Here is a 25,666-nt window from a genome sequence, read left to right as displayed (position 1 = left end):
CCAAAAATGGGAATCCGTTATTTTTTCCTGGGGTAAGGGTATGAACGTCTACAGGGTCTGTATATTGAAACTTCACCCTATTAAAATCCATGTTTCAGCTAGCTGAATACCATTCTGCTACACCATGTGGGCATTATTGAACACAGCTTCTCTAATGCTCTCCTGTATGCATTTCCAATTAGCATCCACCACAATGTCACGTTACCACCTTTCTGTACGCAAAGCAAGACACAAAATGTCACGTATGTATGTACTGAATTGCAGTATTCTACTGTTCTAAATTATTGATAATCGGTATCATGAGCTAAATCATAAAAAAAAAAGCCACCAAGGCTTTGACATCCCAACACTATGAAAATGAAATGAATTTGATTTATTGTGATGTGTTGAAGCTTAATAAAACCCAGTAAATGCAAAACATATTTTGATCAGCACTGTTATAGCCTGCTTCAAAGCACTTTTTTTTCTTCTGATTATAAGCCTAGCTCCTCAGATAATAGTGCCTCTGTTTGAAACCTCTCCTGAAACCCCTTACGAAGATGTATGAGCCCAAGGTTTACAAGCCGCAGTTTGCAGTACAGTCACTTTTGTGAGTGAGAAATTGCCAACAAAATTGTTGAGACACAGTCCTCGAATGGGATAACCTCAGAAAACAAAACAATCCACCCCCTCCCCCAACCCCCTTCCTTCCATTCAAAGTTGGAGTGCTTGTTGGTTCCAACAGGTTACTAGCTAGAATTTCAGCACACATTGTTATGAGGTGATGGGGCGGGAAGGCTCCGTTTTTGCTTTTTGAAGTTGGTAAAACTTCAGAAAGGCCCTTTGAGGCAAAGTGTCTGTCCCAAACTGTAGCACATTTTCATTTTCATTCAGATGACTCTTATGAAAATTGTGACCATAAATAACAAAACCTTATATCTTACTTTTCACGAGTCAAGTGAACAGAAACAAACGAATCTCTAAACTCAACTGACACTACTCATGCAAAGCAACAGAACTTGAGCAATAAGACTTGGAAAATTGGAAGTTTTGGAAACTTCCATGCATCTGATTGGTCAACATTTAGATGAGCACAGTGCTCATTGGTTAACTTAATATAACTTAGAAATGCCTGACATGCAAATTTGTGAAGTGTCACAAATTTTATTATATTGTATGACCTCTTTTCTTTTCTGGAATGATTTAAAAAATCGAAATCCTCAGCACAGCATCAGTAAATCCATAAATTTGCTTTCTTGAAGCCGTTTGCTCTTTCGCTTTTGCTTTCTTTAATGCCAAGGCCTCTCTGCCTTTGGGGAAGGACTTAAAATATTCCACAAAGGAGTGCTTATTTACTGACAAGGGAGAACTCGTAGCTGTCTTGCTCCACATGCTGTTCACAATCCATGCCACCTAACCAAGAGCCATTTGAAGGTCTTGCCCTTGAATCTGCCAAACTGAAGTTCAAATGCCCTAGAAGATTGGTTCACTTCACTCTTGGCTTTCGCTTCTGCCTCACCTGGCTTCTTGGAAATGTACAATTGTCCAGAAGTCTGAGGACTTTTAATTATTATGTTTGCCTCTTCTGAGTAAGTTGCAGCTCTGCTCTACCACCTCCAGTCACTTGGGCAAAACGTGGTTGCAAACTCTAAAGCACAGCATAAAAGCAGACATCAGAAAGACACTCATAACATTTGGAAATTAAACTTAACTTTATTTTACAAGTGAACTGCAATGAACCAGTCTTTTAACTATGGACAATACATGTATATTACAAGGGACTGATGTACACACAGTAAGCCACTTAAACAACAACTAACTAATGGAGTGATTTGGCAAGCTGTAAACCTACATTTAAAAGACAACTTCATTATTTTCAGTATCTTTCTTGGGAATTATGTATAACTTTCTTTTCGTCCTTCCTTGTGCAATGCTGATTAGTCAATACAATTCAGTTCAGCGTAACACTGCGCTACTGTAACTTGCTTTCTTTGATGTTTCGCCTGATTCAGGGGAATATATTGAACAAAATGACGGAGGAGACTTTATTTATACCACAGCTGACAAACCCCCACATCTTCAAATATTGAGAATAATTTGATAGGGAACTAAGGGAATTAACAGAGATAATAGATCATGTCATAATGCACAGCAGAAGACCTCTTTGTGCAACCAATCACCACAAATTTGAGATGGCACAAAACATGTGAAAAAGATGTTGTTGGCATAGTAACATTTGACCTGATTGGTTTACTTCCCACAAATCACATTATTATCAAGTTACCATGGCATTTACCATGTGGTTTATGAGGAAATATTCAGTATTAACATTAAAATAGCTCAAACAATGCAAAATAGTTGAAATTTTTAATATTTTCGGAAAGTCGAGTCCACAGAAATGAAGAAATGGCAACCTTTGTTGATTATCCGGGAGATTTCACACTGTAATCTTGAGACCAGGAGATACAGTCCAAAACCTGGAGTATCTCATATTATCTGGAAGAGTTGGCATCAATGATATACTATTCTTTGAAGTAAAAATCATGTTCCTCTTGTGTTTACTGTAAATTAAATAAACTCCCACATGACATTACATGCCAGATATGACTAATCCTGACTTGGGAAATGCTCAGGGTTCTTTGATCGGGAAACCTTACTGGTGAGAGGTAACCAGGACTGTAACCCAGATTGAATCTTATGCTCTTTAATTTCTGTCAGCAACACACACGTACTCTTCTACTTCTTGAACTTAACTCTAAACTGCGCCAAATATTGGCAAAGTGTCTGTTCCCGGCTGTAGCACAGTGTCATTTTGATTTGCATGCATTAGCTGGAACTAAGGAATTTAGCAACAGGGTTTGTGGTTGAAAGTTCTAGATTTTTTTTTAGATTGTTAAAGATTAGATCTTTTAATGACTTTTGTCATTAAATCATGATTTCAGGTTAAGGTATTTCAAATTTTATCATAGTTCATTCATAATCTTAGCAATTAGTGATTCAAACTCTGAACATTACTTTTGTATTTTAGTTTCTGCCTTAATTTACCCGTGGGTTATCTGTAAACTAGCCATATAACTAAGCATATTCGCCACGCAAAATAAAGTGTCTATGTCTATGACTCGTATGAAAATTGTCACTATAGATAATAAAAGCTTATGTTACTTTATCACGCGTCAAGTGAACCACAACACACCAGTCTGTTAACTACAGACACTTCTCGTGCGAAGCAACAGCACTTGAGCGATGAGACTGGGACAATTGGAAGTTTTGGAAAGTCCCATGCCTGTGATTGGTCGACTGGTTGGTCAATATTCGGATGAGCACGACGCTCATTGGTTAACTTAATAGTTTTGGAAATGCATGCCTCGAAAACATTTCCCCCAAAACACAAGGAAGATACGCAAATTCGCAAAGCGGCACAAATTTGATTCTTTTAACCAAAAATTTTACGTGTATCTTTTTCTACCTCTAACTACCAATAACATGACGTAGTTGAAGCTTTCAAACCCGCGTTCCACCTTTTATATAAAAGTGCGAGACGAACATGAACTCGGAAAGCCGGTTTCCTATGTAAAGTGGTCGCTAAAATTAGCCTCGTATTTCCTGTTTAAATTTTTTTAAGCAAGAAGATTAAAAACCAAAAAAAAAACAGCAACAACAAGAGGCATTTTCGCTCACCTGAAGGTTGAGCTCCCGACATTTTTGACCGCATTTTGCAGGCGACGGACTTTTTGCGTGATTCCGCCGCCATTTTGCGCAACAGCTTTGGCTGTGGACGGAGAGAGGCCTAAGCATTAGTTTTCAGTCTTTCGCAAACGTAAGAGAGGGAAACACCGGGAAAATTAAAATATTACGTCGTTGAGACGTGGTCAAATATAATGTTGGAGTGTTGGTTTTGACTCTTTATGTGAGAATTTTTAAATCTACTTTCCTACTGTAATGACACAGCGTGACCGTTTCCATTTACGGATATTAAAGCGTTTTCTTTACCAAAGTTCGGTAAATAAACAATTGCTGACTTTTTTTTTTTCTTGGAAGGATTTTAAAAATCGAAATCCTCAGCACAACAACAGTAAATCCGTGAATACCCTCGCTTTGTACGAGTGACACTGCGAGCATTTGCGCATGCGTCTGGCGTAATTAACAGTGTATATGGATACAGAGAGGGTCATCACAGATAAAGACGCAAAAAGCGAAAGAAAGAAAACCTGAAAGAAACATTCAGGCTTTCCGGGTTTCTGTTGATCTTCTTTGCATTTATTTCTTCATCCCGCGGTTTAAATAAAATTTTATGAAATTCACATGATCGTCATTTCAATGTACCACATGTGGGCGACGCACAGCTCTTTCACAAATAAATAGAAGACTTTATCAAGATTATAGACGTGTTACTCACGTAGCACATATACTAAAATTGGAACGATACAGAGAAGATTAGCATGGCCCCTGCGCAAAAAATCCCACGCAATCTTCTCTGTTGGTAGTTGCTGGTAGTGGGGATTCCCTGTGCATTCCTGGAATATCTCAGCTACAAAAGAGACTGGGCATGAAATTTCTACAAAGGCGGAGGGGATTCCGTATATTACGCCGTTCAACAAGGTTTGCTTGGAGTCTGCGAAAGTTAAAATGAACAAAGACACTTCCAAACCACAGTAACACTGAAAAAATAACTGTATATTTGCTCCGCGAAGTCAGTAGATTGTTCTAGAGAAACAAAGTGAACAAGATTATTCAAAAATACTTACATTCTCTACAGAGAAGCTCACTTATCACTAGTAGGCTAATTTCACGCCGTTGACGTCGTTTGATTCTAGCTATCAGAATTCCTTTTTTTTCTTTCTTACTTTAATGTAGTAATGCTGCTAAGGTCAAAGAATCAAAAGAATCTATTAACACAATAACACAAGAAGCTGAATGATTGTGCTTGGCATTTAGAAAGTCTAGAATTCTGGTAGCCGTATTCAAACGATGTCATCTTGCAGCTGTCCTGTTCATAAGTAAAAGGACAACACACCCAAAAAATTGATGTGTAACTATACAACAAAATGATCACTCTTGCAAACGACGGCACTATCAAAACAATTGTGTTAAGTAACAATATTTTGATATTTTAAGGTGTAAATATAAAATCACATATTTTTACATTTGACTCAATGCTGATCAATAACGGTAACCTTGGCAGGGTTTTAATTACAATCTATTGAATGGTGAGCCGTGTCTTTAGAAATGGGCTAATGGTAGTTTGAACATAACTATTGATTGCTTATTTTTTCTTTTTATATTGTTTTTCTGTTTGTAAGCGAGCTCTCCAAGCCTCGTAGGTTTCTGTTGCAGTTTGGGGGCAAAACCAGTTACCAAAGTACTGATGGTGTCCTGTGGCAGATGTTCTATCCTTCTGACATTTTGAACATTGAGAGGCCCCACTTCTTGGCCTGTACTTTTTTAGTGGCACTGCGGACGCTTTTGCCTCCTCCTCTTTTCTCTTCCTGTAACTTTGGGTGCTAGCAGGAATTGGTATTGCAGGTACTGCAATTGCAACAGGGGTTGCGGTTACAGGCCCGGAGGGGCTCACGACCATCACATTTGCTGAATGCAACTGAGGTAATTTAGGTAATACTGGGGGCCTGGTTACCTTTCTTACAGATGCTTGGCCTGCTGTGTTGACTGGCAGATCGAAGGTATGTTTCTCTTGGTTGACACCTGTGTTAAGGGACTCTGGACGCTCTCTCGGCTGTGGCAATGTAGTACTAGTGGATGCCACTGGAGAAGGTAGAGTAATACCTTGTTTGAGGACGTCCTCCTCCTGTTTTCTTGAACGCTTGTTGTACCTGAAAGGCAATCATGAATATTGACCTCAAGAACTCAATTAGAAACTCCCAGACTGAAAAATGTAGTAGTTATTGTCGATTGTGTTCTGATGAATTCTGATTGAATCATTTTTTTTTTTCATAAGATTATGTTTTGTGTAAATTGTTCATATAAGGGAATAAACGTCTTCAAGGTTTGTTATTGTAACTTACCACTGAATCAACGTCCTTTGGTTTATTTCAGCAAGTTGAATGCCAGTCTGCTGCATTACGTAGGCATTATTAATTACAGCTTCTCTGATTTTCTTGTATGCATTTCCAATCAGTGTCCACCGCAAGGTCGTGTTGCCACCTCTTCGTATTGGTGAGGGGAAAATGTGGGTAAGCTTTATAATCACTGCTTCCATGTATCGGTTGCAGTCAGGCCATGAAGCTGGTCCACTGTTCTGCCCCAAGAAACATCTCTTTGTGCTACTTGCACCAGGAACTACTGTGGATTTCTTAGTAGTTTTAAACCTCCCCTGTGTTAGTTGTGGCTGGTGTCGTGGATTAAAGGTAATGGGTTTTCTGTCATACTCGCTCATGTTCTTCCAAAGTGCCACCAGCTGAGAAGCTTCTTGGTTTGATAGAGCTCCATTGCAATCCCTCAAGTTTACAAGAAAGTCGGCTAATGCAGTTACCCTGTCATAGCCAGGGATGTTCCTTGGGCCCACAGAATCGTCCTCTCCAGAATCTCCTGTTGGCTCTGTAACAGTTTCAGGAACAGGGTGGTCACCAGTGTAGGCCACAGTAGGATCTTCAGAGTCTGTGGTCACATCCTGTAGACCAAGCGGATAAAACTTTAGTCACTTTAAAGCCCCTAATTGTGATTGGATAGATCACTCATTTAGCTTTTCAGGTTTCGAATTTGGTAATTCCACTGTAAGGAATTTAAGGCAATTCTTAATGAACAACTAGTCTGAGCAGGTAGATAAGTATCATGTATTAATTTTTTTTTTATTTTCTATTTTCACTTTTATTAGAGCTTATGTCTGATTTATGGATTAAATAAGGTGTGGTGTAAAATTCCTTATTGTATTCAAGTGGTATGTAATAATACTAACCTGAAACCCTTCATCTTCATCATCCCCATCTGGATCCTGCAGAGATGTTTCATTGTCCTCGTCAGAGCTGGCTTTCTGTAGCACTTGACCAGTCTGAGCATACAAGTATTCCACACCTATGAGCTCTCCTGTGGGGAAAAACCATATATAATACGTAGATATAAACTTTTATATTAACTTAAATAATTTGAATATGTGATAATTTTCGTTAATATAAATAAGACACTTTGGCCTTTAACACTCCCTTCCTCTTGTAAATTCCAATAACCTGTCCTGGGATGTGAATATTATTAGGAATCTCACAGTAAAAAAAAGAAATGGAATATTTTGCAATTACCTGTATACTTATTTGGTCCTCTGAAGTTTGCAAACAGCTTTTTCCCTAGCACATTTTCACTTAGTTTATTCACAGCAGAAGTCAGTGCAGAGTCATATGTGGGGGCTGAATTAGCTTCCGTAACTGCTGCCACTTCTCTGTCTCGGTTCCATCTTGCCACACCTTCCAGCAAGAAGGCATGAAAATGTAGATCATTTGCACTAGTACCTTAATTGAAGAAAATAGAAGTATAATATAGGTATTAATGATGACATTAATAAATTTTAATATTGTTAATAAAAACAACAAATAATTAAGGGGAAATATTTTGTGCATATGATTGTTTTTCTGTCAACTATTTATTATGACTGATTTATTAATATACTGATTATTATATTTTAGGTATATTTTTTATTATTAGTATTAAATGCATGTTTAAAAGTAATAATCTCTCATGTCATAGAAAAAATAAACAAATAACATACCAGGAATAAAAAAGTCAAGATGGTTGTGAAAGGACTCCAGTGATGTTGAGCCTCTGGAGCAGCGATAGACTGGAAGATCTATACCACCCTTCACTATGGTGCCAGTTTTAGTGTACAGCTGCACACCCTCTGGATCTTGAATGCAGGCAATGTGCTTCTGCTGTGACTCCCATATGGTCCATATGCGGTCACAGTCAAGCAGTGGCACACCTAGGGTGTCATTCCCTTGTGGCCCAGAGAATGCCTCAAGCAAGTTGGAAATGAGGATGGCGGTCACTTGTATCCCACGTGTTTTACGCCTGACGTGGAGGGACAGCTCCTTTTTTGTGATATGTTGCATGATGTCCTCATCCGATGGGTTTTGGACACTGGACTTGGCAAGTTGGGCAGCCTTGGCTCTTTTCAGAAGGTTGAGATCCTCACCACTCCACTCAAAAATGCACTGAGACAGTCGAGCCATGAAGGTACCATAGAGTGGGTGTGAATCTGTAGTGCACCCTGCCGCAAAACGGCGCATAAAGTGCCATGCATCAAGGCGCACATTGAGTTCCTGCCAGGTTGTGAAGAGAGAACTGACCTTTTTCTCACCACAGCAGTCACGATCTGTGTATAGAAGTACTGGTGGGGGAACGCCAGCCACCTCATAGCGACGGATGATCCCAGTTGCCATAGGGCGGAGCCCACTTCCCTCACTTGCTGTTAAGACGCTGTTAAGAACTTGGCCAAATTCATTTCCAATGTTGGTGACCCAAGCAGCTGTTCCAGCAGCAGCACCAGCAAGCTTTTTAGTAACCTAGTACAAAGTTGAAAAAGATAACCGATACAGTAATTATTATAACAATTGCTTGAGTAACAAGAGGAATATTTTTTGAGCTGGGCAGGGGGGGGGCTACTATCCGGGGTACTTGATATGCCATATTCGTGATATGTCGGTGTTTCCAAACAAAGATTACTATTGATATAAAGGCTTAAGGTGACTTGGTAATTTATCTGTTTATAATATCTTACCTTCTTTGTGGAATCAATCTTCAGTACACTCCCAAATGTTGACGTGATATAAGCCTTCACTTCCTCAAGCCGTGACAGCACATCCCTGCAGTAAACTGTAAGAAGCCAGCCTGCTTTTGGAAGGGTAGGAAGAGATGGTGGCTCATCAAGCTCTGGGGCCAGGACCAGTTGTCGTTTGCTAGCCTCCACAAATGTTTGACAATCTGTCAAATAATGGGCAGTACGTTGTAGCCACTGTTCTTTATGCTGTTCCGTCAGTTTCTTCTGCAACTGAGTCGAGCTATTTCCAAAACCACGTTGTCTTAGCAATCTCACTACTCTCATGTCACAGGCATAGTTGTAGGTGATGATGATAGGAAACTGCTTCCTGTGACCCACATCTAACTGATCAAGGATACCCTGACTCCAGCTAATAACTTTCCTCTTGCACTTCCCACACTCAAGATACTCGGTTGCCAAGGAGTAGAAGCCATCCAGGTCAAGCACCTGTCTAACATGAGGGTACAGGCCCGCACTGGTAAGAGGGTGCTTGACACAATCATCATGTGGACAATGCAACAACACTTGCCATAGTTTTCTTGGCATCCATAGTAGGAGGCGCCGTGTGAAGTAAGTGTTGACAGTGGGACGCTGATGCACCCTTAACGACGGCTGGGGTGGATACCACCAAAGCTTGTTTATCTTTGACATGTCAAGCTCTGCTTTGTCTTTCATGGTCGACTGTTTAAAAAGTGCCTTGGAGACCCAGATGTGATCTTCTTTGGGTAGGCTCTTTTTCCATCCCTCAGGCAACAGGTAATCTGTGTATGAAATTGATTTTCTTATAAGTTTACTATTATTATTGTTATTGTTATTGTTATTATTATAATTTATTTTAATTATTCTGGTTTTTATTATGATGATGATTATTATTACTATTATCATTAGTTCTTATTATTCATTATCATTATCATTATTATTATTACTAGCTATTATTATCATATTTGACCATAGTTATATATCAGTACATGATAAATAACTTTTCATTGCATGATTAATATAAATTATTAGGGAGAAAGAGAGGGAGGCATTTCAAAAATATGTTGGAAATCACTCTTTTAAAGACAGCAGTTTTCGAATATTTACCTTTAGATGCACCAACTTGTTTCTCTTCTGTTGGAGGTTTTGGAGTAGTTTTTGGAACAACAGATGAGCTATCTATGGCATTAGCTGCAGACAGCAACAGTTCATCGGAAACACTGTTCGTGTCCTCTGGGATTCTCAGTTGCGTGTCAGTGGGAAATGTTGCCTTTACAGATTTGCCTAAAAAATGAAAAAAAAAAAAAAATGAATAAAATTATTGACTTGATTACTCTTAGATATTCAAGGGACTTAATGTACAACAATTAAGTGACTTGATCAACTATATTCGATATACAGTTACATTTCGCAACTGTTAAACCTTTCGCGACCTTTTTTTTTTGGTTGAGTTGTTTTTGAAAAAAGTCTGAGAACAGAGAGATGTTTAATTAGAAAGAGAGAGAAGGTGGGGCGGGGTTAGGTAAGTGTCTTATTAAAAAGGTGTTGATAATTATAGCCTGTTGGTGTTTTCGTTCACTGTAGCGTAACAAAAGAGCGATTACTTTACCTTGAATAGTTCGATGTAATCGCTTTGCAATTTCTTGCGGGGATAACGAACTTCGTCCAACAAGCGAAGCCATAGCGGTTGTATTAGACGTTCGAGTCGATGTCTGCCTTGTAGTTGAGCTTGAAGTCGAAGTTGACGAAGCTGTTTGTTCTTTGGCCTTTTCTTTCTTCAACGCCAAGGCCTCTCTACCTTCGGGGAAGGACTTAAAATATTCCGCGAAGGAATGCTTATTTACAGCCAAGGGTGAACTCGTAGCTGTCTCGCTCGACATGCTGTTCACAATCCATGCTGCGTATCCAAGACCATTTTCTAACAGCCATTTGAAAGTCTTACCCCTAAATCTGCCAAACTGAAGTTCAAATTGGCCAAGAAGATCGGTTCGATTGCTCGGATTTCCACCAAGTCGTGTCACCTCACTCTTGGCTTTGGCTTCTACCTCACCTGGCTTCTTTGAAATGTACGACGGATCGGCAGTCTGAGGAGTTTTAATTAGCTTGTTTGCCTCCTCCGAATAACCAAGGCGCAGCTCTGCTCTACCAGCCACAGTCACTCGGGAAAAACGTGGTTTCAAACTCTAAAGCACGGCATGAAAGCAAATATAAGAAGACACTCATAACAATTGAGATTATGGAAATTAAACTTAACTTCATTTTACAAGTGAACCGCGACGAACCGGTCTGCTAACTACAGACAATGCATGTATGTTACAAGGGACCGATGTACATATACACGGCAGAAAGCGACGTAAACAACAACCAAGCAAACTATAATTGAGTGATTTGGCGAGCTGTAGACCTGCATTATAATTCGGTGAATGGACGATTTCTTCTCTCCAAGTTGAAAAGGTGAGCAACATATTGATTTTTGGAACTTACCATCATTTTCGGTATTCTTCTTGGTAATTATGTATAATTTTGTTTCCTTTGTTCCTTGTGCAAATGGTCGCGTGCGGCTGATTATTCAGTACACTACAACGTAACACTTCGCTACTGTAACTTGCTTTCTTTGATGTTTCGCCTGATGCAGGGGAATATATTGAAGAAAATAACTGAGAGACTTTATTTATACTATTTTTTGAAGTAAAAATCACGTTCCTCTCTAGGTGTGTACTGTAAATTAGATAAACTCCCACATAAAACTACGTGCAGGATATGACTAATACTGACTTGAGAAATACGTAGTGACTAAAGGTTAAAAAATATTATATTTTGATTAAATACGTGTATTCTGGAAAATACAATGTTATCCATTGTGGAAAAAAGTTTATGTTGGGGAGATGGGGATTTTGTTCCACTGATAACTCGCCACAAAAAAGGCTTTAAACAACGTACAACCCACGCAAGTCGTGTGCCGCGGTCGAACGTAAACAAGCGAACGAATTCGCTTCGAGCAGTCCGTTTCTGCACTCACAGATCAAAAAAAAATACCTATAAATATCATTATCAATGATACTCGTGTAAAAATATATATATTTTTTATTTCTCAGCAAGCGCGTGTTACTTTCAATTCACTCCTTTTCCGATTAGCTCACGCGATCAGATTTGGAAACATTTGGAACTTTTGGAAATTTCCATGGATGTGATTGGTCAACATTTGGATGAGCTTGACGCTCATTGGTTAACTTTTGGAAATGACTACCTCGAGCAATGGGAAATACTTAGCGCAAGGATGACACGCAAATTCGTGAAGCGTTCCAAATTTTTTTTTGTTTGAAAAATTTTCTTTATTTTATTTCGCTTCCAGCTAGCAGTTGTGCTTAGTTTTTTTTGCCTTATTAATGCTTGAAAGTCTTCAAAAAACGCTTCAAACTGCTATCGTTGCACAAACCTTTATAAAGCGTTTTAAAACTTGGAACAGTTCTTTTTGGAAGAGCTGTAACTACAGTAGAACCCTGGTAACTTGAACTCTGAAGGGAAACGAAAAACAGCTCGAACTAGCGAGAGTTCGAGTTATCGGGGTCGATTGAAAAATTCAATATGCCATTTTAAAAACTAATAATTACTGATTTCTCAGTACTTCGATCAGTGAATGGTGCAGAACAAGTTTACTTATTTCATCACAAACGGTAACATGATTAGGCACTTTTATGATAAAACGTGATCTGCTCCTTTTACCAATTAAAATCAACTACCTTTAATAGTGATCAATGTTAGTTTTAGCGTTGTTGATCTTATACAACAAGAAGAGCTAATGGGATGGCATTCTAGTGTAGTTAAAAGACCAGAATTCGAGTTTTCGGTGTAAATTTCAGTGAATTTTTGGTCAGGGAAAAGGAATTTTAGTTCGAGTAGGCGGGGAGTTCGAGTTATCGGGGTTCTACTGTACGTGTGCAAGAGGTACCGGGATCAATACCCGGGTTCTCCATCCAAAGATAGAGGGGTTCTTAGCCAGGGAAAGCTCACTGACAGCAACAAACAAGTCTTCATTTACAGCTTCAACTTAACTTTCAACTGCGCCAAATATTGGCAACTTTGAATAATTAAAATTTAGGTACCTTCAGGTTGGCTGACTATGAGAGTTGCAAACGCACTTCTTAGTGACTTTAGCGAATTTCCCGTTGATCATCCTGTTTAACACTGTGGGACAGGACTGATAACCTCGGAAGATATTACAAGATGATTCTTTTACCGTTGCTATCGCGGTGTGTTGGTCCATCGGATCATGAAAATGCACCCCAGACAAGTGCCGAAAAACGTCTGTGTCTTTCGCAGTATCTATTTTTTTTCCTTTTAAGTCTCTGATCCGTAGAGAAGGATTGACCTCACATTGGAATTGAAGATGCACAGTGTTGGTCTTGTGGCTATTTCCCTAGAGACCGAGATGTCATTGAGGCTAAAGAGGGTTGTTCTAGCTTTCCCCCCTCTGATCACCTTCACAAAAGGTTCTTTATGTCCCCCAATCGCCTCCTTTGGTTTATAAAGCGGCTACCAGTGATCTTACAGTCCGTGCCGCACTCTTTATCTAAAGTGCTGCCCAGGTAGATGAAGGAGTTGACTTCCTCAATAGGCTCACCACTTTGACTTGTTCTTGTTGACTCCCAGCTCTTTTGCAAGGGATGTGTTTTCTGTAAAGGGACTGTTTAAGGAGGAGTCAGGAGCTTTTCAAATCCGTATTTATTGCCTGCTTGCTCCGATATAGCAACCTCCTTCTTGCAAATCCGGAACCTTAAGATTACACAATACAACGACATACAAGGTTGGTGTTGTTGTTCATCCTTTGGAAGTCGAAGACGACCATGACTTTAGACTAACGAATAGCGGCGGTGGGGTCCGAAAATGGCTAGCGAGGTCAATCAGAGCCCAGAGGGCCCACTCACACATGGTCCGTGGGTCTGTAGGTGATGCAGTGGAGGTGGAGGTTGCTCTGGTCTTGTGGGCGGTACGTTTCCTCTATGTTTAAACGGTCCGTCGGTTTTCTGCCGCAGTGGTGACTTTGCTACGCCAAGTTGGACGGTCCTGGTCAAGCGACTCCCATGTACTAGGGCTGATGTCCAGGTCTTTAAGGGAGCGAGTGCTTGCCCTGACAGAGTCCTCCATACAGTAACTATTTATGGCAGTTGGCTGTCAGACATTCTGTAGACATGGCCTGCCAATCTAACCTGGCCTTTCTGTTGAAGGGTATGAACGTGCGGGATGCCGGCCCTTTCTATGCCCTCCGTGGCAGGATTTTTTCTGTCCCGACATCTGATGTGGAGATGTCTGTGGAGGCACCTCGATCAGGTAGAAATGATTGAGGTGCTCGTTGTGTCTGCTTTAGATAGTCCAGGTCTCTTTGAGGGACCCTTTGAAGCATTCTTTGAAAAATTTCTTGTGCCGTCAACCGAACGATTGCCCTGACAGTGTTCGCCATACAGTAGCTGCTTTGTAAGTCTGCTGTCAGGCATTCTGGAGACATGGCCTGCCCATCTAACCAAGGCTTTCTGTAGGAGGGTGCGCAAGCTGGGGTAATAGCCCTTTCTAGGACCTCCGTGCCAGGAATTTTTTCCTGCTATCTGATGTGGAGGAATATGCGTAGAGAGCTCAGATGGTAATGATTGAGCTGCTTGGCGTGTCTGCTATAGACAGTTCAAACGTAGAGGAGAGTGGTGTGCACCAATGCACGGAAAACCTTCAGAAATTGCGGGATAATCTCCTCACTCCAAATCTTGATTGGTGAAGAGATTGGAAAATATGGTCTTTATGTCGGCCCTCATTGACTTTGCTAATACTCCATTGCCATTCTTTAGTGTCATGGCTCTCCATTTTCAACTTGGTGAAAATGCCTGACTAAGGCCAGTCTTGGTTTGTCAGTCCGTCAAGGAGGGTATGCAGCCCTGAAGATGATGTTACATAGGAATTAGAATATCAAAATTAGAAATAGACTATCAAAACATAGGAGACGTTTCCGCACGAAACGACGTCCGAGGAACGACCGCACAAAATCCATACCGAAATCATTTCACTACCCAGACCTTGGTAATGCTTCTGATTGGTTGAAGCAAATTTTCATCTCGGCACAACCAATCAGAAGCCCCTTTCAGATAGAGAGTAATAACAAGTCATCAGTAGAGAGGTTTCTGTGCTCGTTCTTCAGACGTCATTTCGCGGATAAAACAGTCGTGGCCCCGCGTTTTCTCAGGCTAGCTGTTGTAATGTCCACATCATCATGTTCTATCGACTACTTGTGCCCTTCGGCGGGAATACCCTGCTTATGTTTTGATTTTTAAATTCTGGTGTAGTTGAATCGAAAAAATCAACTAACTATTTGGTTTCTTTTTGTTGTAGTCGCGATATTGTAGATCCTGTGGTTCCATTCGCTCTTCGATTATCATCTACCCTCATGTTTGGTGTTGTACTAATTTACCGAGAACAAACAAGAACAGTGTGGTGTAAGGAAAATTTGATGATTTTGCCCTGTTTTTGATATACTGTTTCTCTTTCTGATTAAAGGTTAGGGGCACACAACGACAGGTTTCTTCCAAATGCTATTTAAAAAAACAAGTATTAGAGGACTTTTCGCAGCGAAACTCGTCATTTGGTTTCCCTGTAAGTTTCTTGGCTTTGCTGTCCGCGCCAATCCACAAAGTGTACCACTAGCCGTTATTAGTCCTGAAATAATTCAGGCGTACAAGGTTTTCTCATTTTGACAGCAGAAAAATTAGAGCGATTTTCGTATGATCTTGAAAAATGGTTTCAGGAAGTGTTCGTTATTTGTTTTATCATCCAATGATGAAAAGAGCAAAACATGGACTCTTCGTTTCCCGCCAAAAAAACCCTAATATGGAGAAGACATTGTTCAATTGGCCAATCGTGTTGCAGTATGACGTCAAAGCGAAGTATCGATTGATTTCTAGAAAGTTCTCTGGTATAACGTTTTTTCACCCGAGCGTTCTCTTAAACAACCAAAAGCCACGCGAGTTTGTATCCGTTCGATAAACCAATCAAATCGCCCTATTTTAGTTCGTTTGTTGTTTCTGTTTCGTTCGCGCGTTTTCATTCAAGGTCATACGAAAATCGCTCTATATTTCTTCAAATAATGTGACTGTCTAATTTCTTTTTATTTTGTAGCCGAAGTAGTAAATATATTGAAGAATTTGAAAACTGCATCTGAACTAAGAGTCAGCAGTATTGACTTGGTTAATCCATCGCTAAGGTAAGACAAAATTCCTTTGACTTTTTCCTCTGTAAATACTAAAAATATTTTATCCGACATCCGTTGTGATTTTTTGTTTTCAGTTAGATTAACAAGAGCCTACAAGGAAATATTTACGTTAAACGCATCGTATTTAAAGAAGGGACATCTATGTCGTCTAAAGTTACGCTACGTTATGTAATGTTTTGTTATATCACGTTAAGTTATCTTATGTCATGTTGTGTGATTTTGTGCGGCTCAAATTATTTGGCCAGTTATGACCCAGTTAAGAGCCATTTTTCAGCAAAGTGACTCTCGGTAACATCTTCTCACTCAACAAGGTCCTCACCCCAATGATCTTACATTACAGTATACATACAGGACCAACCACTCCAAGGATAATTTGGACATCCGTCCCCGCCCCCCTTCTCTGATTGTTCTTTCCTTCTGTCTCGAAAGACAATGGAATGCGCCGGAAAACCAAATTCCTGACTTTAAAGTAGGGTATAGTGTAACTGAAAGTACCAATTCTTGATTGACAGTCTGTTCCAGTCAGTTGCCACATATGTAAGCTGTACCTAGTGAGGGTGGGGCAGCAGCTACCCCTCTTTGTTGTTCCCTTTGTCGTCACACAGCTGTTCCTGCCTGGCCTGCGATCTCTTTGCACTTGCCCGAACAACACAAGGCTTAATGCCGAAATCATTCGGCACACAAATGATTCCCACGAGTCAGGGTCTATCGTGCTGGACTTAATGTCCCTATTGCACACGTCCTTGCAACTTAGCACTGGGTAAACCACTGATCTTGATAATGACGTACGTTCGCCATAAAGTACATCCCTTGAGAGGTGCCCGTCTTCTATGCGCCGAAGATGGCCGAATCAGCGCAATCGTCTCATAGATAGATAGATAAGAACTTTATTTTAGCACGATAAAAAGATCAGCATTGCTGGTGGAAAGCGTATGGAGTTCCTGATAAAATTTGTTTCTGGTCTTGGAAGAATGATGTTCTCGTTACTTCGGCGGCCTGAATTCCTCTGTAAAAACAAATCTTCAAATTCTGTGACGGTGTAACCTTTTAAACACTTGAAGGCAAATTCCGTTAGTCGCAATTTGTACATTGTTTCCAGACTATCCCATCCAGTTCGCATTAAGACATCTTCAGCGCTGGTGTCCCATGGCAGTACATATACAATCCGTTCAGCCCTTGCATAGAGTTTCTCCAGGTTGTTTTCTGTCTCTTGGACGACAACGCTATTACATGTATTCTTGTAGTGTGTGCTCCTTTGGGAAAACCTTGTTAGGTACGTTGGGTATTTTATTTTGCCAGGATTAATACCCATTATGTCCCTCAGGCAATGTAGATGGGAACTGTCAAGGCAGCATTCCTGTCGAGAAGGAAGTAAAAGTTGGAATAAGGGCGATAAAGTTTGAAGTAGCGCGAATTCAATTTTTAAGACTTAAGCTCCCGATTTAAAGATAAAGTTGGCGGGATCCCGTCAAGCAGTTTTGTTGTCATATTTAAAGATGTTTGTGTCTGTTACTAGGGAAGAAGCTGTAACAGATCCCTTGGATTTCTCAACTGAGACGTTTCGATTGGACTTGGATGTTCACCCGATAGCCATTTTTGAACCGGTAAGCAGTGACAATAGATAGGTTAAGCATCACGTTTACGTCAAACGGCAAACGGGAAATTGTACCAAGTGTCTCCCTAACTTGTCGTTTACTGTTCATTATTTCTACACTTAAATTAGTAGTTTCACGCAGTTTTTTATCCATAAGAACTGTTTTGAACCGTTTTTATTTGCTCATTCTGATTTTGAGAAATTCTCAACTTGAATCTGCCGTTTGCCGTTTGCCCACGTGAAAAATCACAAGAACGTTTTTGCCCTTTGTTACTGGCTATCGGCGTCCTTTTTTCTACCATAGGACCGTTCAATATCGATAGCTGTGTGCGACATAGATAGCTTCAGCCACAAGTTACTTAGCACCTTTTTGGTAACTTTTGCTATATCTGGAGCACCTTAATAGCACCTTTTGTTATTTGGGGCAACTTTTGATTTTGGGGGCAACTTGATTAAATTTTTAGCGGCGTATGGGAATTACAAAAAGCTCTAATATCTTTTAATCCTTGTAAAACATCCTAGAAAGAAAATGTTATAGCTAAAATCAGGAGCCTGATAAAATTTAACAGCATGGGAATTCAACCTTGTGCGAAAGCCCCCGAACCCTCTTTAGGTGGACTACCCGAGGGTTGAGGTCAGTGGTTCTCAAAATGGCGAAAAACATCTGACTTCTCTGCCTTGAATAAAAACGGCCCTATCAGGTCATGAGAATGCACTTGCACAATGAAAACCAAAGAGAAAAAAAAGATCTTGATCGGAGAAGGGTTTCGTATAACAACGTTCCGTTTACACGAATGACACTAACTGATGTGACCAGGCGTGCCAATCCGTAAAAGCTGGTCGCATTGGCGACCCCACAGGTCGCAACGTCGAGCCCTGTGACTGTTGTACCCCTTTATCTCTGCCCGCCTCGACTAGCACCTGCTATATAGCTATTTGCGGGCGGAAACGGACTTCATGTATGTCAATTGTTCATCAAGTGTGTGTGGATACGGATGGGAGGGATAGGGAGTTATATTTGAGAGGACTGCAGTAATGTTATCCTTCTATTAATTAGGAGGACTACTTCACCGTAAATGGTCAAGGATATCAAAGCTCGGTATCACCCCAGCCTACGGACGGAGATTTTAGTCCCCCAAGTTTACCACGGACTCCCGTTCAACACGAAAGCCCAGATTTTCTTCGGGAAGGGCGTGCGCCGTCGGGTTCAGATTTTCAACATAGCCCTTATCTTGCTAGACCAGCCGATATAAGAATACCTGAGGTCGACCACATTCGTACGCGGCGAGATGAACCCATTCAGGTAAGTATTATACCAATCACGCCTTAGCGGTGCTTGCCAAATTGTTTCGTGGATATGAATTACTAGACCGGGGAAAATGGACACTTGAAGTCTGATGCAAAGACAACTTATTTAACATAGGCACGTTCAACGTGCATGAGCTATTTTGAATGCTTCAGTGTAACTATAATACTTCGGTGTAACCTTACCAAGAGTGATGAATCTACCTTTTTCATCCTAAATGTAGATTTGGTTTTTGTGCGAAATTGGGTATTGCGCTACATAAATGAAAACGCGAAACGCTCAGCTGAGTCGATCCTCAACCTATGTATTCACTTTCCTCTGTCTTTCCCAGTTTGTATCTGGTGCAAGTTAAACAAATTGCTAAAGTAAAATAAATTTCTACTCACCAAACGTTGATTAGAAGGAAAACTCTAAGGTTTCCTCGGAGTTTCTTAAGCCAAAATGTGACTCATCGAATACTGAATAGTTACGAAATACCAGGATTTTTATCATTGAGGTAGATGGTTGCGTCATCATAATTCACGAGGTTTTCACGTGCGATTCTACTCAGTGAAACAGTCTTTAACTCCGACAACTTATTTCTTCATGTTTTAAAAGCTATTGCTTCTTAAAAGGCAAGAGCCTTTTTTAAGGCATTGGTTACAAAACGAAACAGGTCTTCATACGTCCAAGTTACTATTTATCATTGTGAAAAGCCAATCTGCATGAGATGTACAGTCAGACAGCTGGCACGTGAAAGTGTTGGACTTTGTCCCCTTTCGTGGTTCGTACGTGAGGGAATTCGAGTTATCACACAATAAACTAGTAAACAGAATTATAAAAATAACTCTTGCACACAATTTGCACGTGAAGATGTTGGTCTTTGGCCCTTTTACAATTCGTACGTTAAAAAAAAGGCAAATTGTTTACTACAAAATTTTCTCAAGCGATTTTAAGAAATCACCTCGGCTTCATCACAACATCTGCAATTAAATTATGTTTCATGCAACGTCAAGGTTGATAACCTAACATTTATCAACATTTGTGAGACTGTCTTTAACTCCGACAACTTATTTCTTCATGTTTTAAAAGCTATTGCTTCTTAAAAGACAAGTGCCTTTTTTAGGGCATTGGTTACTAAACGAAACAGGTCTTTATACGTTCAAGTCACTATTACTATTGTGAAAAGCCAATCTGCATGAGATGTACAGTCACACAGATGGTACGTGAAAGTGTTGGACTTTGCCCCCTTCCGTGGTTCGTACGTGAGGGAATTCGAGTTATCACACAGTAATCGAGTAAACAGAATTATAAAAATAACTGATGCACACGATTTGCATGTGAAGATGTTGGTCTTTGGCCCTTTTACAATTCGTACTTAAAAAAAACGCAAATTGTTTACTACAAAATTTTCTCAAGCGATTTTAAGAAATCACCTCGGCCTTATTACAACATCTGCAATTAAATTATGTTTCATGCAACGTCAAGGTTGATAGCCTAACATTTATTAACTTCCAAGAAAATTATCAAACTGCCGAAATATATCTCTGCTCATATCATGTTACTCCACTCAATAAAGCAGTACCTAATTATTGTGTCAACTAGCTTCTTCCAATTTTATTCCCTAACGCTACTGTTTCTACTTAAGTTTATACGGATCTTTACTAAATAAAATACGTTTCAATAACTATAATGCTTAGTATGCAGGAAGGATGTATCATGTTGTTCACTTATTATTCTTTTTTGTTGTTGTTTTGCCGGAACGAAAAAGGTCTGTTGAACTTTGTAAGCGAGAGAATAATATTTCTACAGCTTGTTTACAGGATTAACAATACTCGGTACAGCTTTTAAAAAAATAAGCTGCTTTTCAAACTTCTAAAACCACATTTTATAGGCCGCATACTTTCGAATTAAAGTCCATATCTAAATATCAATTATTGCTTCACTGGAAGAGCTTTGAAAATATATGATCGTTTATACTCTACCTTGAAGCAGGTGAAACACAACTCATAAATACGTGCGTGGTACCGTTCGCGATAGCCGAATTCGGTCAGAAATGTCTTGAAGTAGCATCCACACTAAAATATGAACCCTTAAACAGCTGCATCACTGTACACAGCGTTTGAATCATGAAGATATTTAATATAATGTCTCCAAACACCTGTAGCCGTAATAAAAGACGAACAAATTGTAAAGAATCAAGATGGCGGTCTTAAAGTGCCCTTGTTCGACCTTTAGCAATGTGATTTTTAAGTAGATGCCAAGATCTCATTGGTTCCTTAGCATCAACTCATAGTACCTTCAACCTTATTGGCTCTTGCAACAAACATCCGAACATACAAAGTTACAAAGATACAAAGCCACAAAGATACATACGCTCACACCACTGACATATGAGCTATTTTTTCAAAATAGCTCAAAAATGCAAACTGAGTTTGGCAGTTCGAAGAAACTTGAACCTATTACGTCCAGATACTGGACATATTGCCTTAGCAATAATTCATTTCGTCTTGGACAAATTTATTCTCAGACTTTATACAAATACGAAAACCTAGAACCTTGTATGATATTTTATTTACTAGTCTTCAATCTTTTTCGATAGATTCCAGATGAGATAGACATAACCGGAGAATTACCTCCACATGATATCAACATTTCTCACCCTCCCTCGCCTGATCAATCTCAGCCTCGCCCAGATGCTAGCCAGCGTTCTCCACGCCCACGTTCCAGATCTCCTCGTGCTCGGTCCAGGTCCCCTCGACGTCGTTCAACGTCTCCTCGCCGACGGTCTCGTTCACCTCGGCGCCGTTCCCGCTCTCCTCGGGCTCGTTCCAAGTCACCTCGACGTCGTTCCAGGTCTCCTCGAGCTCGTTCCAGGTCGCCTCGACGTCGTTCCAGGTCTCCTCGCCGAAGGTCGCGTTCACCTCGCCGCCGTGCGCAATCTCCGCGATCCCGACAACCACGTTCGCCTCGTGATCGCTCTCCTCGTCTCCGTTCTCCTTCTCGACCGAGGTTTGATCAGCGACCAGTAACAACAGAACCGTAAGTTGACATAACAATTATTGTGTATGATATGGAAAAAAGCATACTGATTTTAAGGTGTTCGTTTATTATTCATTCAACATTTTTCCAAGCGTGTAATATGCTTACCCCTCCAAAGAATTTCTTCTTTCTTTTTCTTTGTCAGTTCCTCAGCAGTTTTAAGATATGGACAGTGTTTCTAGAAGTTATCTTTCTATCTTTTTTGCGCATTTTTGCTATCTTTGTATGCCAGTTATTCGTCTATTTTGTCTAAGCAAGGCGTTTGAAATCAGCCATTTTTCGTCTATTCTACGATCTGCATTGCCTAAATAGCTCACCCACTGCCTCGCTATTTTTGTGCGATGTCACTTCCTAACTAACTTGTAACCCCCTTGGAACATTACGAGCGACTAACATATTACTGCAAATATAAATTCACATATACTTAAAGTCACAAACATTTTTCACATTTTTATTTTACTAACCATGTTCACTGGCCTTCATACCCAGCGGAGCCCCACCTCATAGACCTGGAGTAGAACAACTGGACGAAGAGCCGTCCGCGGCTAGAGTGCTGATGATGGATGAGAGAACCGGAGAGTTAGTTACACCTGAGGGTAAGGATGGAATGTATTATGTCAACTTTGTTCGTTAGGAGCTATGTGCAGTGTAATAAATAGAAGGCAACCAGTGAACACTCGTGAATCGTGAATCTCTAGCCAAGAAAATCAGTTTTCTGGAGGTATTTTACCGATGATGTTGATGACGAACTTAATTAAGGTCTCTAGTCTTCTAGCTGGCCTGGTAAGGCCTACTAACAGGGGACACTAATTAAATTACTACCAAGAGAACCTAAGAAGAATATTTTCATGTTTCCTAAAACCAAAAGACGTATTTCAGCCCCACCTATACTTTTAGCAATGTTTTAAAAAACCGTGAGCCGTTTTTTGATGCTGAATCTATCGCTTATGAGCAGAATGTGTTGTTGTGGCTTGTCAGCATTAGTTTTGTACACCGTACATGTGAAGTTCCTCAACCTGCTTCAAAATGATCCGTTGTTTCAGATTTCCTGATGTTCTTATTTTTTCACAGAACCAGATCTTCCGGATTTGCCTACTTCAGTTAGAGAGCCAGATGAGGTAAGAAGAATATAGGCTTAGCTATATGATTCCCGAAATATGGCCTATAATTCTTTCCGGAATTTCCCCGAATAAAGCTCTAAATTATTTTAGAGATATCAAAAAAATTCTCCAAAAACTCTCTAAAATTCCAAAAAATTCTCACAAATTCTTTTTTTTAATAGTGAGGCCCCTTTTGGTGAATAACCGCTGATAAGTTGTAGTGTAGGGGACTCTGATAAAAAAAAAAAACTGCTGATTTGTTGTGCTCAGTGGACAGTACTCTAGCATGTGAGCTGACTGAACCCTCTTTTCATCGGTAGGAATACAACAACAACAGAAAACGTTTTGTCATCGTTTTTGCCTGTGAGATGTTGCCAAAATGTCGGGTGAATGTTCAAATGGCTCTAAAATTCCCGAATTTGTCAATTTCTTTCTAAAATTTCTGAGATTTTCTAAAATTATTTTCGATGTCTAAAATTCGCCCTTAAAATCCGGAATTATGTACCTAGGTCCTAGAAAAATCATAATTATAGTTTTTATACCTGAAAAAACGCAGAATGCATCTGCAGTGTATTGAATTTACTTCCCGTAAAGACGCCCAATTATACATCGTTTCCTCGAAGAGCTATGGACGGTTAAACCGCCCCTAACCCCCCGAGGAATGGCTAGGCTACCAAGTAGAACGCTGGCTGACGCCATTAGGTAGCTTAAAGATACTCGCAAACGGACCCACAACTCCCAACATTGTTGGGCCAAAAATGTTGAGGGTTGTTGCGTCCGTTTGCACGTGGCTTTATGACTTGGTTTACTTATCATCTAAGGTATCAGCCACAGGCAGCCCAAGCGTACCAGCCTTGGATTCGGGCTTTAGGGGTCATTTAGTCTATGGGTATTGTCTGAACCCAAATAAAAGAAAACCTCTCATCAATATCAATAAACATGGACTAAATGTCCTCTTAAACCCGAATCCACCCATAGTAACGCTTAGGTCTCCAGTGGTAGATACCTCATAGTTTGATACCTTCATCACCAGTGAGTGGTCCATATAAACCCTTTACTCAATGAATGACAAATTCTTTCCTCTTCAGTTGGCTGTCCCCCAGGGTTTTGTTACCCCCGGGGGAGTGGTCGTTACCACTACACCCTCCCCGCCAAAGAAGAGGAGAAGAATGGCTATTGACAACGTTATTACACTTAGTAAGGAAGTTATCAAAAGGAACTTTGATACTGGAGGACGAGAAACACTTTCTGAACGTGTGAGTAAACTGGAGTACCTGAAAAGACATATCATTGGCCGGTTTGATGTTGGCAAACCGCAGCGCCGCGAGACGCAAGGAACTGGGGAGTATTAGGCTATGTTCATGGCATACCAGATAGCTTTTGCGCGGGCGCGAAAACCGGATAGGGCTTCTGTTCACCCACAACAATGGTGATTTCGGCCTGACTTCTGTGACGGAGCGAAGCTGCACCGCGCCAATATCGAAAGACGAGCGTCACGTATCGGATAGTTTCTGTGTCATACTTTGGTGCACTGTGGGCACCTATACGGACCGTCGTCCCTGAAGTGAATAAGTAGGAACGAAGAATCGAACCCACTGAAACGGAAGTAAACATTCGGGAGTGAGGACTGGGATTTAGTGCACAAAACCCTCCCGGCCAACGGCGCCAGCACGATGTTCGGTGTGTGTGAACGACTTGTTCCGCTTCTGTGCCGTTGCTGTTCACGCATGTATTATACCGGATACCTTTTGTGTCGGCACGATAAGCAGTCTGGTATAATCCGAACATAGAAAAATCGCCTGTGTCTGTGAAGAAAAAAAAGGGAAACTGAACTCAGGTTTTATACGCAAATTGTTGACTCGGCTCACACATCTCGAATCTACACTTTAGGTTTTGCAGTTGGATAGTTTTTGGTTATTTTGCTCCTAACTCTGTTAATGAAGAAGGTTCATCTTAACTTGAGTCCTTACTTGTGTGAGCTGACTAATTTTCTTTTAATGTAAGTAAAAAAATCAGGTTTTTTATGTCTTTTCTTTTTCTCATCAGAAACTTGATGAACATTACTTAAAATCAGCGAAGGACTTGTTTATGGATCCAACTACAGCAGGTGAGACGTTTATGAGGGAACTGTACTAAACAGAACAATTTCAACAATCAGTCTTTACTTAAATTATAATAAAGTAAACTTTGAGATGATTTAAGCCAAACAGACGGCTTGTAAATTGTCGTAAACCTCTTTATTTGCCTTTATCGAAGCGAGCGAAGCCAGAAACCCGGTTTCTCTAATGTTTTCATCAATCGTTTTTATTTTTACGTTTGGAAAATGATCAGACTATCTTATTTAAAGTATACTAATCTTAATATGAAAAAGATTTAAAAACAGAGAAATCGAAAACTGTTGCAGCTTAGAGCTTCTTACAATATGGAAAGATATGAAGTATTTTCATGGTCATGCCAACGCTTTAACTCTTTTGTTAGATTATTTTCATTGGCTCATTTGTGTATTCATCTAGCACTCGGTAGCCAGCCGTTATTGGAATTATGGAAAAGAAATGCTGTCACCACCCCTGAAGAGTATCATTCAAGTGAACCTGAAGAGTCGGGTGAGGGAAGCCCAGCTCTTCCTAGGTCGCCACTTGGTGAAAGTATTGAGGTGAGCATTCGCTATCGCAAGAGCCGT

General features: G+C 40.3%; 2 protein-coding genes and 1 non-coding gene across 3 annotated transcripts in view; 2 read left to right on the top strand and 1 right to left on the bottom strand.

Moving 5' to 3' along the window:
* The window catches only part of LOC140932365 (uncharacterized), a 35,292-nt gene that overhangs the window by 3,826 nt on the left and 5,800 nt on the right, over positions 1–25,666 (top strand). Inside the window, exons 4-13 of the mRNA XM_073381982.1 lie at positions 15,089–15,192; positions 15,872–15,956; positions 17,482–17,569; positions 18,617–18,862; positions 21,447–21,886; positions 22,376–22,482; positions 22,958–23,004; positions 24,075–24,242; positions 25,033–25,093; positions 25,500–25,639. Of these exons, the coding sequence (XP_073238083.1) occupies positions 15,089–15,192; positions 15,872–15,956; positions 17,482–17,569; positions 18,617–18,862; positions 21,447–21,886; positions 22,376–22,482; positions 22,958–23,004; positions 24,075–24,242; positions 25,033–25,093; positions 25,500–25,639 (1,486 nt within the window). The remainder of the gene's footprint in view (positions 1–15,088; positions 15,193–15,871; positions 15,957–17,481; positions 17,570–18,616; positions 18,863–21,446; positions 21,887–22,375; positions 22,483–22,957; positions 23,005–24,074; positions 24,243–25,032; positions 25,094–25,499; positions 25,640–25,666) is intronic.
* On the top strand, positions 4,365–4,461 carry LOC140932503 (U6 spliceosomal RNA). Its single transcript, XR_012164968.1, has one exon. It is a non-coding gene; the product is annotated as a U6 spliceosomal RNA (small nuclear RNA).
* LOC140930007 (uncharacterized) lies at positions 4,436–11,206 on the bottom strand. Its single transcript, XM_073379669.1, has 9 exons — positions 11,201–11,206; positions 10,215–10,899; positions 9,824–10,000; positions 8,699–9,498; positions 7,691–8,483; positions 7,227–7,433; positions 6,890–7,017; positions 6,000–6,604; positions 4,436–5,807 (listed from the first exon to the last, which is right to left on the bottom strand). The coding sequence occupies exons 1-9, from the start codon at positions 11,204–11,206 to the stop codon at positions 5,243–5,245; spliced, it is 3,966 nt and encodes a 1,321-aa protein (XP_073235770.1). The 3' UTR covers positions 4,436–5,242.

Source organism: Porites lutea, chromosome 3 (assembly GCF_958299795.1).
Source record: "Porites lutea chromosome 3, jaPorLute2.1, whole genome shotgun sequence".
In the NCBI taxonomy this organism is placed as follows: Eukaryota; Metazoa; Cnidaria; class Anthozoa; order Scleractinia; family Poritidae; genus Porites; species Porites lutea.
This window is presented reverse-complemented; position numbering and strand designations above follow the sequence as displayed.

What these genes read in the sequence shown, in the direction of transcription:
- LOC140930007 (XM_073379669.1), bottom strand. An exon ending in CCCCGCCCCACCTTCTCTCT is followed by an intron (nt 10,001 to 10,214) that starts CTTTCTAATTAA and finishes TTCATTTTTTAG; the next exon opens with GCAAATCTGTAAAGGCAACA. An exon ending in AGATTGATTCCACAAAGAAG is followed by an intron (nt 8,484 to 8,698) that starts GTAAGATATTAT and finishes ACTTTGTACTAG; the next exon opens with GTTACTAAAAAGCTTGCTGG.